Source organism: Citrus clementina, unplaced genomic scaffold (assembly GCF_000493195.1).
Source record: "Citrus clementina cultivar Clemenules unplaced genomic scaffold, Citrus_clementina_v1.0 scaffold_5, whole genome shotgun sequence".
NCBI classification, from domain to species: Eukaryota; Viridiplantae; Streptophyta; class Magnoliopsida; order Sapindales; family Rutaceae; genus Citrus; species Citrus x clementina.
In genome coordinates, this window is record NW_006262201.1 from 20,129,484 (window position 1) to 20,145,050 (window position 15,567).

A 15,567-nucleotide genomic window follows, 5' to 3' on the forward strand; every position below is an offset into this window, starting at 1 on the left:
AGATTGGAAATGAGATCCACCTTGGCTTTGTCAACCTCAATACCTTTGTTCGAAATAATATGACGGAGAACAATACATTGTTTTATCATAAAATGACATTTCTCTCAATTTAAGACTAAGTTCTTCTCGATACATCTCTGCAGAACTAGTGTTAAATGATGTAAACATTGATTAAATGAGTCACAAAAAATAGAAAAGTCATCCATAAAGACTTCAAGGAATCGTTCAATCATATTAGAAAAAATGCTCAACATGCATCGTTGAAATGTAGAAGGTGCATTACATAATCTAAATAGCATCCTCCTATATACAAAAGTACCAAAAGGGCAAGTGAAAATGGTTTTCTCTTGATCTTTTGGTGCTATGAGAATTTGATTATATCTTGAGTAACCATCTAGAAAGTAATAAAATTCATGGCCTGCTAATCTATTAAGCATTTTATCGATAAATGGTAAAGGAAAATGGTCTTTACGTGTGACAGAATTCAACTTTCTATAATCAATGCATACACGCCATCCTGTAGTCACTCTAGTGGGTATCAATTCATTATTAGCATTGGTAACTACTGTAACTCCTAATTTTTTGGGGACAACTTGTACATGACTAACCCATGAATTATCAGAAATTGAGTAAATGATGTCTGCATCTAATAGCTTAAGAACTTCAGTTCTAACAACTTCAGTTCTAACAACTTCTTTCATATTAGGATTTAACCGACGTTGCATTTCCTTAGTAGGTTTAGCATTTTCATCAAGGTGAATGTAATGCATGCAGTCTACTGAGTTTATACTTTTTATGTCTGCTATAGTCCATCCTAATGCTCCTTTGTGCTCTTTTAAAACATTCAACAACTTACCTTTTTGTTCGTCATTTAGGGATGATGAGATGATTACCGGCAAAGTACTTTCTTCTCCAAAAAATGCATATTCTAAAGTGTTGGGTAATGGTTTGAGCTCGAGTTTCGGTGGTGATTCTGATGATGGGATGAGTTTCTTCTTTGATGGTGCTAGTTGTTCAACTCTTGACTTTCATTTATTAGTGTCCATGGATGGTGCTAAGTCAAGCAGGGGTTAACCTCATCAACTGATCTGTCAATATCAAAATCAAAACCAAAGTGAGTTAAACATGTTTGTAAAGGATCATCACTATGGTTTGAAAGAAAAGTATTATCAATTATTCCTTCTATTAAATCCACATTAACAGTTCCATCATCTACATTGTGAGGTTGTTTGGCAATGTTGAAAATGTTTAGTTTCATAGTCATGTTGCCAAAGGACAACTGCATACTTCTAGTCCTGCATTGAATGTGAGCATTCGCAGTTGCCAAGAAAGGTCGACCTAGAATAATGAAGATGTGCTTCCTTGAATCCTGTATTGGTTAAGTGTCAATTACAATGAAATCAACAGGAAAATAAAACTTGTCTACCTAGATAAGCACGTCCTCCACAATACCACGAGGTATTTTCGTGGACCGATCTGCAAACTGTAACACTACTGGAGTTGGGTGTAATTCTCCCAGTCTAAGTTTCATAAATACTGAGTATGATAATAGATTTACACTAGCTCTTAAGTCTAACAAAGCATTCTCAATTGTGTAGTTCCCTATACTACATGAGATAGTAGAGGAGTCTGGGTCTTTGCATTTTAGAGGAATTTTGTGTGGGATTATAGAACTAACATTTTCTGTTAAAAATGTCTTCTTTTGAACATGAATATTTTTATTTTTAGTACAAATGTCTTTAAGAAACTTGGCATAAGATGGAACTTATTTTATAGCATCAAGTAAATGGATGTTAATACTTACATGTTTGAAGATTTCAAGAATCTCACCTGTGGATTTTCCCTTCTTTCCTTTAGCTAACCTCTGAGAAAATGGAGCTTTGGGAACATATTCTCGTGGGTTGGTTTCTTCTTTCTCTTCCGATGGTGAGTCCTCAACATTCATAGGTACAATTTGATTTTCTTTTGTCACTGGCATCTCTAATTTGTTGTCGACTTCTTTTCCTTTTCGCAAAGTCATGACTGCTTTGACCTCTTCATGCAGCTGTAATGAACTGGTACTTACTTCATGTACTCCTTTAGAATTAGGCACTGGTTGACTTGGAAACTTGCCTTTCTTAATAGTCATTGCCAAGGTCTGAACTGAAGAAGCAAGCTATCCCACCATTTTCTTAAGGCTTGAAACTGATTGGGCTTGTGAGTTGAAGCATGCTCTCATCTCATTTCGTAGTTCATCAATGCTGCGGTTCTGTTGCTCAATCGTGGAGTGAGTAACATTCTTGAAATTCAGGAGTGAATCCTCCCATGGTCTGGGTTGAGAGTAGTTCTGGTTATGATTTTATGGTCTAAATGGGGGTTGAGAGGCTTGAGGAACTTGAGGAATTGGTTGCATTGGTGGAGCTGGAGCTATTGGTCCATTTTGTTGGAATCCTTGAGACCACGAAAAATTAGGGTGGTCTCTCCATCCAGAGTTATATGTGTTGGAGTATGTATTGTAATTTGATGGTTTTTTCATTACACCTATGGCATTGGCTTGATCTGGATATGAGTTATGGTCATATGGTTATGTTGATTTAGCAGTCGATAACGATGCTATTTTTCGAGAGAGACCTTCAACCATCTCCTTGACTTCTTTGATTCCCGAAGTTGACTCGCCAATGTGAACCTCATTAACTCCTTTAATTCTTTTAGTATTCCTGAGTGATCGACTCCGTTGTTGGGAATTATCCGCTTGTCACTGGAAGAATTCCTAAATCTCTGATGCACTTTTGGATATTAGCTCTCCTCCACTTGTTGCCATTAGCCATTCTTGCACATTCGGCAATAATCCCTCTAAAAAGTATTGGTATTGGTGCCATTTCTCGAACCCATTATGTGGACACTTCAAGAGTAGCCCATTGAATCGCTCCCATGTTTCAAAAAACTGCTTGTTTTCTCTTTGGGTAAACTCTGAGATTTCCCTGCGAATAGCATTGGTTTTATGCACTGGGAAATATTTATTCAAAAATTTAGTTACCATTTATTCCCATAATGTGATGCTATTAGCAGGCAATGTATTGAGCCATGAACTGTTAACATATATGTTTCCATAATATTGATTTTGATGATAACAAATAAGATTAAGAATGATTAATCTTTTAAGCCTAAATTATTTAATATTCTTTTTAAATAAATCAAAATTTCACATTATAAATGTTTCATATTTAATGGAAAAATGATTTTATGAAATTGGTTGTTTTTCAAAGTTTATGGTTTAATTGAAAGAATTTTGAAAACTTTGAAATAAACAAGTATTGCTTGAAATTTTGGTAAAGGACTTATTTGAAAATTGTCATAGCATCTTTGGTAATATCATAATTTCAGAAAGTTTTGGGATAAACAAAGCATTATTTAGAAATTCTGAAATTGGACCTATTTGTAAAGTTTCATAACGTTTTGGGCTATAGTACAGTTTTATAAAGTTTTGGGGTCAAATTATAAATTTTGGGAAATGTTTTACTGTAGCAGTTACTGTAGCAAGCGGCTTACCGGATACTGATAAACGGCAAGCCAGATACGGGGCAGTAAGCACCAGAACGAAAGCGGCTTACCGGATATGGTTAAACGGCAAGCCGGTTACGACAAAAAATGTGCATAACGGCTAGTAACGGCTAGTTTTTGAGTTCAAACTATATAAACTCAAAACCAATCCATTTTTGGTAACTCAAGCAAGCATAAACAAGTGAACACAACATATATTGAGCTTCCATTTCGTAAATCATCATTTGTTGAATCATCATTGAGCTATAATTTGTATATCCACTCTTAAAGAGAGATTCATTGTTGTATTTATCATTTCTCATCAAATTGTGAGAGTACAAGTGTGAGAAATACTTAGAGTGAAGAGATTGGAGAGATAATCTCTTGTTGTAAAGGTTTATTGACACCTCGAAGTCAATTGTAATCGTTGAAGTCTTGGAAAGGCTTGGATAGTGAAATCCTCAAGCGGGTGAGCTTGGAGGCGTGGGCGTAGGCGGGGATAGCCGAACCACATAAAAATCCTTGTGTTCGTTTTCTCTTCCCTTACTCTTTTAATATTGTGTTTATTTGAATTTATTGTTTTCGAATTGATTAAGGCATTAGATTGAATTGTTGTGTGGTTTGCCTAGGATAATTTTTAAAATTCCAATTCACCCCCCCTCTTGGGTTGCACACTTATATTTCATGAACGAGCTCTATCCTTTAAAGAAAATAGGAATAGTCTAAGTTTAATATCATCATCTGAAAAATTTTCATATTTAAATGTTTAACAAACAGTATGAAAATCATTCAAATGATTATATGGGTCCTCATTTTCTAGACCATAAAATATGGGGAGACAATTTAGCACGAACTCGGGCCATAATAAGGGCCAAAATAATTGAACTTGGGCCATAATAAGGGCCAAAATAATTGATCTCGGGCCAAAATCATGGTCATCCGATGAAAACAATTTGGATGTTTAGGATTTCGCCACGTGACAAGCTTTGATTGGATGGAACACATCATCAGGGTTGTCATTCCGTATATATGCATGTATCATACACACATTTTTCAATCCACTACTATTCTACCACGTCATCAATCAACACAAAAATTAATTTTTTGATATAATAATATGTTGTTACGTCATCGGTCAACGTCACATCATCAGTTAATACCACATTATCAGTCCAACAAGATACTACCACCTTATTGGTTAATGCCAAGTCATCCTATCAATGCCACATTGGCTAGGCCCAACCAAGATTCTAGAATTACGGCATTGTTCACATATACAAAACTGTTCACGTATACTATTTTTACCTTTTATGCATTTTCTCAAGGTTTTCAGTTATTCTGAACTCAAAAGTGCTATCCGTTTTACTGTCCAACTTCTTGTTAATAATGAAATGACCAGAATACCCCTAACATACATAAAACATCAAATTATAATAAAACACACACAATCAAAGTTTAAAGAACTTAAGTACATAAAAATAGAAATTTTAGTTAAATTAGGGCGCAAATGACAATTCTATCCTCTATGAACATGCATTTTCTATTACACCACACAAAGCACGACGGTGGTAGCAGATTAAGACCTTTAGCCGCGTGTGCTTTGCCGATTATTCGTGGCAACTTCAGTAATTTTTTAGCAATATCAACGGTCGGGAGTAGGAGGTACTACTGTGGGAAGTAAAACCCAGATGACGGTTAGTAGGGATGGCAATGGGGAGGGGAGGGGAGGGGACCAATCTCCCCGTACCCATCCCTGATATTTTGCGTATGTTCCCGTCCCCGTCAGAATTACTTGAGAGAATCTACTTCCCTCCCCCGAATAATAACAGGGGATCTCCGAGGGTCCCCGATCCCCGAATAACTAATACATTTTTTTTTTGTTTTTGATTTTGAGTTAATCATATTAAATAAAAAATTCAAATAAAAGTAAAGTTTGAAATATATCTTACATTAATATCTATTACAAAAGTCACATACATTAAATTAGTAAGTAACGCAGCATGCAAGGGATACAAACTTCTTTTACAAACTATCATGAACAAATTAATAGTCTTATACAAAATTGTTACAAATAAAATCGAATTTAGATTCAAAATTAACTTTTTCAATGGTGGCGTGGGCACTTTATAAATGTGGACTATTCTCTTTACAACACAATAGTTAAATCGGAGCAAATCAAGAGCAAATATTATATTAGATTAGATTAGATATTAAAATTATGATTCGCTGTGGGCAATTATAACATCTAAAAATAAATAAAAAATATATTTAAGTTTAAAATATTTAAAGAATATTAAAATAAAAAAATTTTGGGCTAATAGAATCTACTCGGTTTTTTTAATTTTCTACATAAAAATTTAGGACTTTAATTAATTAATTAGGCCCAAAAGTTTAATAATATAAATATTTTGATATTTTTTATTTTTACCAATATTTATAATTTTATAATTTAAATTTTATTATTTATTTACTAGTAATTTTAAAAAATTAAAATAAAATTAAAAATTAAAATGGGGAAATGGATAGGGGATGGGGATTCCACCTCATCCCCGTCCCCTCCCCGAATAAGAAATTGGGTAAAAAAATTTCCCCGTCCCTTCCCCGAATAAGAAAGGTATGAAATTATCTCCGTACCGTCCCCGAATGGGAAAAATCCCCGAGGGTACCTGTCCCCATGGGGATTTTTAACATCCCTAACGGTTAGTCATGATTATGGTAAATCACACTAGCTTGCTGCGTTGATTCCGCGACTATTGTGGTTGCATTTGAGTGTTTCTGATCGGTTTTGGCCGTGGTGATGGTGGAGGTTTGCTCGTTGGTTGCTATACATGCTGACAAGGACCAACAACATTCAAGTCAGCGGCGGGATGGTTGCCGTAAACTGCGACAAGGGTTTGCTTGGGTTTTGGGTGTTTGACCTACTCCATGTGCATTATTTTGGACTCAACCCGAGTCCTTGTGTTGACCTAATGCATTATTTTCTTTTGGAGCACAATAACAATGCTATTAAATTTTGCAGTCTTTTTGGCCGTTTCCCACAAACAGCGCTTAATGTTGATACCAAAATTTTTTATATTGTTTCCTTATTAAAATTTGAATGCAAGCCACTCGTTTGACATAAAAGCAAAAGGCCAATTAATAATGTCTTCTTTTAGTGCCCGGCACATGCATTCCGAATTAGCAAATCTTTCTTTGATTATTTTGAGCTCATGCGGAAGCTTATTTGGAACATAATCTTCAATTCTTCAATTCTTTCCATTTATTAATCTTTTATGCCCTTCCGATTTCTCAATCTCCAATTACTTTGCTGTTCAATGAAATAATTTAACTAATTAAAAATAACATATAATAATAACTAACAAATATATAATTAAGGGTAAGCTATGTCTATATTCTATGCTCATCACCGTCTCTATTCTTATCATCTTGATTTTAAATCCGATTCACAATCTCACATCGTTAAGTTAAGGTTTTGAGTCATACAAGGCAAGGCTAAGAAAGTACTTAAACTCTCTCTTTTAATGAGTTGGTCTTTTTTAAAAATGAGTTGTGCTCAATGTGTGCGTATATAACGGACAAAATTCTGAGACTCAACTCTATTAATGTTCCACCATTTGATATCACTTATCAAAGCTGATTAATTATGGTGGACCCAACGAACACACACACATGGTTATTATTTTGAACAAGTAGTGCTTCTTGACTCGGCCAAAATGAAGGATAAGCAAGAGCCATTACAGTCCCTTTTTTGTATCTCTCTCTTCCTTAAATTTTCTCCCAAGGCCTTGTTGATGAAATTAATTTTGACCCTGATAGATAAAGCATTAAAACTTGCAAGCCACCAGCCTATCAAATATGACTACTTCCATTTTCTCATCGGTCATCTTTCTATGAATCTATCTTCATTGCGTACGTTCCATTAATTTCTCTTCTTTTGAACTTCATTTTTTTTTCTCATTCTTGGGTAGTTTATTCAGCAGGTGTTCATGTGTTACTAATCATATTTTTGGTACCTTAGTAGCCAAAATGGGCATTTTGCATAAGATGGCCACTTCACTCGGCATTGTCGATGTTGTTCTCGCGTTACAAAAAAAATAACATTTCAATATAATCCAGATTTGTAGAACCAACACAACAAAATATCAAACCACAAGTATAGGTAAGGGATCAATAAAATAAAAGATGCGGATGCCTTCTTCTAAATTACGCGAAATAGAATCACAATGATAAACCGACATAGGGGCGAGAAGATGCCGACAGAATAAATTATAACACTATAACTCGGCTAGGCATACCATGGTTTCTATCGCCACCTGTTAAAATTTTAACCTCCTACCAAAAGGATTTGAACATGATCTAGTGGTCAACTTAAAAAAAACCGCCAGGAAATCTTAAATTTATAGGCAAGATCATTAATTACTATATGTACGCTTCCCTAGAAAACAAAGTCCTGGATAAACTTTAATATCTTCTAGCCTGCATGCTGAAGCACATAATATTATGCAAGTTGCAGTTGCCAGCGTCAGCGTGGGATAAACTTTAATTTCTTACTAGCCTGCATGCTGAAGCATATACTATTATACAAGTTGCAGTTGCCAGCGTGCCAAAACACTTTTGCTCCACATAAAATATTATGCCTACTTCCATTTTGCTCCACACAAATCAAACCATCCGTTTTCAATTTATCTCCTTATAATCTTTCTTATTATTCCATCTTCATCGGGTGCGTTGGAGCATGACACGGTTTCCAAAAATTGCTGTCCTGTCAATAGCTTTGCCTGTCTTATTCATACTTGTTTTGATTTGCAGAGATAGAGGGTTGAATCCGTTCATTGGTGCTGGTAAGTTCATTGCTTGTTTAGTTCAATTTCAAGAATTTTGTTTTTAAATTTACTTCCTGTAATGATCCTGAAATCAAACTTGCGAGCCATATTAGATAACTGAGTTCCTATAATATACATGAGCATATGTAAATACAATAATGATCCAGTGGGCAATGAAACTCACCTCGTACTATCACGTGGTGCTGTCCTAAACACCTTCATCGGAGGTGTCTGTTTGTTGTGTATGAATTTCTTATAGAACTTATGAGCAGCATCACTCAAAATCGACAACTTCAAAACCTTATGATTTAGTGGGTGATGGTACTCACAAAGATGTTGGCAATCAATTATTGTTTGTTATTATAATACTCCAAATTGTTCAGGTTTGATGTTTATTTGTGTAAACATAAGATCATAGTTGGGAGAGATTTACTATGTTACAAGTTCAAGTTCCTATATGATCTAGTGTTAAACCTTTAGTCTTAAACACTTGTAGATGTTAGCATTGGAGCCTCTATCTAACTGTTAAAAAATTTTGGTCAGTCTCGTTGAATTTATGTTACATGTGAAAGTTTTTCTTAAGCCTTAAACCTTAAGACACTAATCTTATGTTAATGTTGAGATGTGACCTACTAGCTTTAAGATTTTAAATCAACTGACTCACTCTGGGCATCATTAGTGTATTTAGAATCCCAACTATGAGGATTTCTTAGCATGGTCTTGTTCATAGAAGTCCCTGTTGGCTGCTGCTTGTGTATGAAGTAGCATTACTTGAAATCTTTCAGCTGCTAATTACACTAGGTTAATTGTCTTTCCATTTGTCTTGCTCAGAAGACGACTTATCTAAGCTTATCAGAGAGGATGAACCCACCAGTGAGGATGAAATCAATGGTGAGAATCAACTCAGCAGTGACAAACTTCTTGGTGGGCTTCTTGCACCAAACTTCACGAAAAGAGATTGCTTAAGCAGGTACCAATCCATCTCATATCGAAAATCTTCGCCATATGTGCCTTCTTTGTACCTTGTTTCCAAGCTACGAGAATATGAAAAGCTTCATAATAGATGCGGACCTGACACAGAGTCATACAAGAACAGCATAAAAGACATGGTATCTGGTCAAAATGACAGTTCCTCCGAGTGTAGATACGTTGTTTGGATAGCCAGAGCCGGCCTGGGAAACAGAATATTGAGCATAGCATCAGCTTTTCTTTATGCTCTTCTTACAAACCGAGTTCTGCTCATTGATGAAGAACCTGAAATGGCCAATCTGTTCTGTGAGCCATTTCCAAATGCAACATGGTTGTTGCCAAAGGACTTTCCCTTCATGTATCGAATCTCCCGTTTCAAACAGAATTATGCAAAGAGTTACGGGAATATGCTTAAGAAGAATAAGATAAATGCTTCGACAGAGCTGCTGCCAACACACCTTTATCTCTACCTGTGTAATGATTATGATCATCATGACAAGCTGTTTTTCTGTGATCAAGATCAAACTATTCTCAGGAACATACCGTGGTTGATAATGAAGTCAAATCTCTACTTTCTTCCATCTCTTTTCCTGATGTCATCTTTTGAGGAGGAGCTAGACAAGCTATTTCCTGACAAAGAAATGGTTTTCCATCACTTGGGAAGGTACCTTTTTCATCCCTCAAATCAAGTATGGAAGCTAATCACTAGCTACTACAAAAAATATCTGGCTGACGCTGAAGAGCGTGTTGGGATCCAAATAAGGATATTTCATAAAAACAGTAGTCCTTTTCAACAAGTTATGGATCAAATTTTGTCCTGCACTGATAAGGAAAAACTGTTACCTCAAGTGGATACAGAAAAATCGATAGTTGCTCCATTTGGAAAAGGGAAATCGAAGGCTGTTCTTATAACATCTTTGATCCCTTCTTACTACGAGAAAATGAAGAATATGTACCTGAAGCATCCAACTTTGAATGGTGAAGTGGTTGCTGTTTATCAGGCTAGTCATGAAGTGACACAACACACCATGAAAAACGTGCACAACCAGAAGGCATGGGCCGAAATCAATCTTCTAAGTATGATGGATGTTTTAGTCACAAGCGCAGGGTCAACATTCGGCTATGTGGCACAAGGTCTCGGAGGTAAAAGACCATGGATTCTGTACAAGACAGAAACACAGAAAATCCCAGATCCTGTTTGTGGGCGAGCCATGTCCATGGAGCCTTGTTTTCATTGTCCTCAAGTATATGACTGCAAGGCGAAACGTGAAGTAGATACCGCTACTATTATTCCATATTTGAGGCACTGTGACGATTTGTATTGGGGAACTAAGCTGTTCAATAGTTCTTCTCAGAAGCCGTAGTAGTAGCTTTAAACATTTTTCATTCTTGGACGACTTCTGCAGTTAATAGGAATGGTTGTCTTTGACATTCTTTTCAGGATACACCATACATGTATTGATGTAATACTAAACAAAATTTTGAATACATTCAATAGTATGTTACAATATATGAGCTTTATCAGAATAATCAGGCCTTTGCAAGATCAAACAAGTTAACAAAACCAAGTGATCCGATGCCTTTGTATTTGTGAGAGAGTGATTCTCGTATTGCAGTTACCTTGCCACTCTATAGGGGTATTAAAGAGATTTAATGACCCAGATGCGAAGTACAGAAGCTGTCATTTAATAATTAATATGAGCAAAATATATATCATTTCCTTACCAAATAACTTAAATGTGCAACTGTGTGATGGAAGAAAAGCGAAATTCAGGGAGAATGAAGAAAAAAGGCAGCATATTCAAAAGCCAGAAACAACTAGATTCATTTATGATTGGTAAAGCAGAAACAACCATCAACACAGCCAACCAAACATCAAGTAGGACCAGGAATCTGTGTTTTCTTTTCCCCTCTTCTCCCAGATTTCAATCACTAGTCCTAAGGAGGAGAAGTAACAAACTGTCTAGGTACACTAAATATGTCCTTCTCTGCAAATGGAGACGTCCACTCACGCAACCCACCTGCAGATGATGCTTCTGTAACTGCCCCATTATCCTGCAACCCTGACATACATGTGCCATTTGCACCGCCCATCCTCATGCCAGGACTATTCCTCAATAGGGAAGAAATCCCAAACCACAATCCATTAGGTTTCGGTGATGATGATAAGCTTGTGCTTGTGTCCAAGGTCCAATCTATACTGGTGTAGTCGCACTCTGGCATCAACCCCCCTGTATTCCAATCTACATGTGACGACGAGCCTAAAGTTCCAGCAGAGCCCCAACTCGCAAATAGTCCAAGAGAAGATGGCACCGCTAGTGAAGGTGAAGACATACCCATTGTACTCCATGAACCCCGAGACTTGGATGGAGCTGTAAGTGAAGGAGATGAAGAACCCATCGAGCTCCACGATGATCCCAAACCCGCTGATATAGACTCTACTGGGTTATGCATGTATGGGATTTCTTTATATGGAGCTTGTCGGTAGAACAGCTCTGAACTCTGGTTCTCTGTGCCAGGAGGTCCAGTACCTTGAAGTATCTTTGCATTTGGCCTTACATTTTCAACAGCTGGAACATTTTTCGCATACCATCCAGCAGTTACTTGAGGTGATGAAGCTGCACTAGAAGCTGGGATCTGCTTGGCATTCATGGATTGAGGACGCTGCATAACAATTACAGGTTCCCTTACTTGCTGGATGGTTTTTCCCTCATTTCCAGCAACAGCTTGCCGAACCTCTACTTTTGAAGGAGATACTAAAGGCATATGTGCAGTTGCCGTCAATGAAGCAGAAGCACTTGAACCACTAGCAGCCCACCTTTTATCTGCCAGCAGCTTTGATTGATTTGGAACTGGAGACAGCAAGTTTCTACTTCCAGTTTCTGTAAATGTTATTGGTACTGTAGCTGCTGCCTTGGTGTAGTTAAAATCTCGTTCATTCCTTCTCTGTTGTATTGTAATTGGAGCTAAAAGTTTTTCTTGTGGTCTCACCATGCTCTTGGTGTCAGCAGTGTCATCTGGCCTTGGTGGAGTAGCTGGCAGTTCCTGCTTCTGCACTTTTATAGTATCTTCTGCCTTATCAAGATCACCTTCACTAGCAACAACAGCTCTTTCAACCTCCTGCTTTGAACATTTATACCTCAGCTCTATCTCCGAGATACGTGCAAGCTCCTCACTAATATCAATTTTCAAGTTCCCACTACTTTCAAGCTTAGGGTCCGTATTTCGAGCTTCTTCTTCACTCACTTCAAAAAGCCAGTTGACAGATTCCTCCACCCTGCCTTCATTCAACATAAGGGCCAAGGTTGCTCGTTCAGAAGAGAACCCCATTGCGACAAGCTGCTGAGAAAGTGCTTCCAGTTTTCTTGACATTAGATAGCCACAGCAGCGCTCATGTAACTCCTGTGCCCGCTTCTCTCTCTGACGCTGGTGCTTTTTCTCATTTTTTAAACGAATTTTTTCTCGCCTGTCATTGTCAGAACCAGGTATTGGATCTTGACGAGAAGAATTGGCAAACTTCTCTTTTGGGTCTTCTGACTCACCAGAGCAGCTGCCATTATTTGAAACTGAATCGTATTCTGATACCGTTCCATGCGGTCTACTAGAGTGCTCATCTGTATCATCAATATTCCGGAACCGACCATTATCATGGTAAGGAGGAGAAGTGGCTACTGATGAAGTATCTAGGGTATGGAATGTTCCCGAGATCGGATTGTAAGCACTTGCCGGAACTCCATTTCCAGCGTTGGCAGATCCAGAAGGCTTAATTGGAGCCTTTTGTTGCTCCTTGGAAGCTTTTCCAGAGGGCTTAGACTTGGATTTTGATGCTGGAGACATTTCCGTCAATTAAGAGTAAGCGGTATCCTGAAAAGATTAATAGGGTAGAAAATAGACTTATATTATCCAAATAATCATAATGATCAATATAGATAAGATCTGTAAGAGAAACCATGACCGAAAAACAATCAAAATGTTCAGAGAAACCTTCTCATCACATTTCATTCATGCATCATATATCATAATAACATAAGGGCTCCAACACTGTTTTGTGAGAACGACATAAATAAGTTTGCACAAGTCAAACTTTCTATTAATTCAGTAAAGAAGGCAATACAAATGCAAAAGAATAAAGTCTACCAAATTTGCAAGCATGCCAAGAGAACCTAAACAGGCAACTAGACATGTTGCATCTCGTCAACATAGGGAGAGGTTGGTACCCATCTTCGGCATTCAAAGCACAAAAAATGGCTCAAAATTTTCAATTTCTAAAACATGGATTTATTTTCCGAAAGAAGAGCTATTTATGTTAAAAGAAAAGATATTTAGGTTCTGTTCTGAATTCAGACGCTTGTGAAAGACATATTATAATGTAATAAGTAACAGTGCTGCCATTCAAGTCTAATCACTCCTTATACCTTGACTGATAATCTGGGAAAATAACCCACAATTGCAAGTTAGGAAACAATGGATGAATTCTTAATTTTGTGATAAAGGAAGAAACTCATTTCAGATAATATCCCATCTGGATGAGAGAGAGAGGAGTGTTGTATCTACAAAGACCAAAATACCAACCGCGAGTAATCAACTTACTACATACAAAATTATAGTTGGCACTTCAATGACTAATATAATCTAAGAAAATAAGTACATTTCAAACTGTTTAGTTCATTAATTACACATACACTCCTGAGTTTCCCAGATGACACTGAAGCGATGGCCTAAAAGATATTAACCTGAACAAGTGACAGGACGAGAGCAGCTAGAGATAGAAGGAATCAATCCTACCAAAACACCCTCCACATACCCATTCCAAACTAGAAGAGCCAGAAGCCTACAAAGAAGGAAAAAATTGGATTGGCCAAAAACAGGAGCTAGAAAGAGTCCACTAGTAACAGGTACAAGTACCAGAAGGAATGACTAGGGCCAGAAAGAAATTTGTCTAACCCTGACCGGTTGGAAAGTGGGAATGGGTAGGAGCTGGGGAAAACATAAAATTCCAAATGCAAAATGTATGTCACACTTTAAGCATTTAGATCTACAGTCTACAGTTGGAGAAGCAGCCAACAAAACACACACACAAAAGAAAGATAAATGACCAAAAATTGGAACATAGATACAAATCTCATTGCTACACCCAATTATTCAAATTATTCATGTAATTTATACATGCAGGAATCAACCAAACAATAATCATTTCTATCCAATTTAACCATCAACTACGTCAAAATAAATAAATAAATGAATACCATATAGATAAAGCCCCTAACATTCAACAAAGCAGAAGGGAGTTATCAATATATGTAACAGAAAAAAAAGAGACTACACAGAAACTCATATTTAAAAAAAAAATTATACGACTCAAAAAATAATAATAATTGACAACATCTCCAGAGATTATTAGCAAGAATGCAACATGCCACAATAATTTTCAATGATGAATAATTCTAAAACATACACAATGCGCATCAACATGCAACATTGCAATTCAATGCCAAATTCGTCATTTTTATTAGAAAAATTCCAATACCCAGACACAAAATGTAAAATCCCCCAAAAAAAAAAAACGACAAAAATGAAACCCAAAAAGGGTTAGATCTCTCAAAGTTGAATTTTAGAAATCAAAAATGAAACCAAGAAATAGATCAATATCAACAAATAACAGCCGCCACTAATAAAAGAACGAATCCCTAAAAAAAAATCCAAAAATTAATTAATTGATTAGATAAATCGAAGATCCATCAAAGTGATAAGCTAGCAATAATAATTGCACAATTCCCACAAAAAAAAAAATCGAACCTTGAAACGGAGAAATCGAAGATTATGATGATTGAAGAGTTGTTTTCTGTGTTTAAAGTTCGTTCGTTTTATCGCTTCTTTGTTTTCTCTATCGCTCGTTTCGTTTTTGCCCTTTCTTCTTCTTATTTTTTATTTTTAATTTTATGTTCTGTATTTTTTTTTTTTTTTTTTATTTTTATATTTAAGGACGATTCCCTCACAAATATTGTTTTTGTACGCGAAATTACAATTGTATATATTTAAATGTAGGGTTTCAGTTCCGGCGATTTTTTTCCTTTTTTCCTTTTTGTTTGTTTTGCCTAAAATAAGGATCTCGTTTTTCCTTTTTCCTTTTTATCATTAATTTATTTATAATTATTTTTTTGGAAAAAAGTTTTAATTTTAACTTTTTTAGATTAAAACATTTAATTCCCTTGGTTTTTAAAAAATATATGCAAGGATATAATTTATAATACATATT

At 36.2% G+C, this 15,567-nt stretch overlaps 2 protein-coding genes and 1 non-coding gene across 4 annotated transcripts; 2 read left to right on the forward strand and 1 right to left on the reverse strand.

The window, feature by feature from the left end:
* The first annotated feature begins 2,864 nt into the window (after positions 1 to 2,864).
* LOC112098703 lies at positions 2,865 to 2,968 on the forward strand. Its single transcript, XR_002905812.1, has one exon. It is a non-coding gene; the product is annotated as a small nucleolar RNA R71 (small nucleolar RNA).
* Positions 2,969 to 8,104: 5,136 nt separating this feature from the next.
* Positions 8,105 to 10,821, forward strand: LOC18040585 (galactoside 2-alpha-L-fucosyltransferase). Of its 2 annotated transcripts, none has more exons than XM_006432294.2 (2): positions 8,105 to 8,360; positions 9,174 to 10,821. In XM_006432294.2, exons 1-2 carry the CDS (start codon positions 8,255 to 8,257, stop codon positions 10,673 to 10,675), a joined length of 1,608 nt encoding a protein of 535 aa, XP_006432357.1. In that variant the 5' UTR covers positions 8,105 to 8,254; the 3' UTR covers positions 10,676 to 10,821. The 2 variants fall into 2 exon arrangements, with proteins under 2 accessions (XP_006432357.1, XP_024038714.1); XM_024182946.1 differs by having other exon boundaries at positions 8,135 to 8,360; positions 9,177 to 10,821.
* A 288-nt stretch (positions 10,822 to 11,109) lies between these two features.
* LOC18040586 lies at positions 11,110 to 15,239 on the reverse strand. Its single transcript, XM_006432295.2, has 2 exons — positions 15,108 to 15,239; positions 11,110 to 13,175 (listed from the first exon to the last, which is right to left on the reverse strand). Exon 2 carries the CDS (start codon positions 13,146 to 13,148, stop codon positions 11,250 to 11,252), a length of 1,899 nt encoding a protein of 632 aa, XP_006432358.1. The 5' UTR covers positions 13,149 to 13,175; positions 15,108 to 15,239; the 3' UTR covers positions 11,110 to 11,249.
* Positions 15,240 to 15,567: the final 328 nt, after the last annotated feature.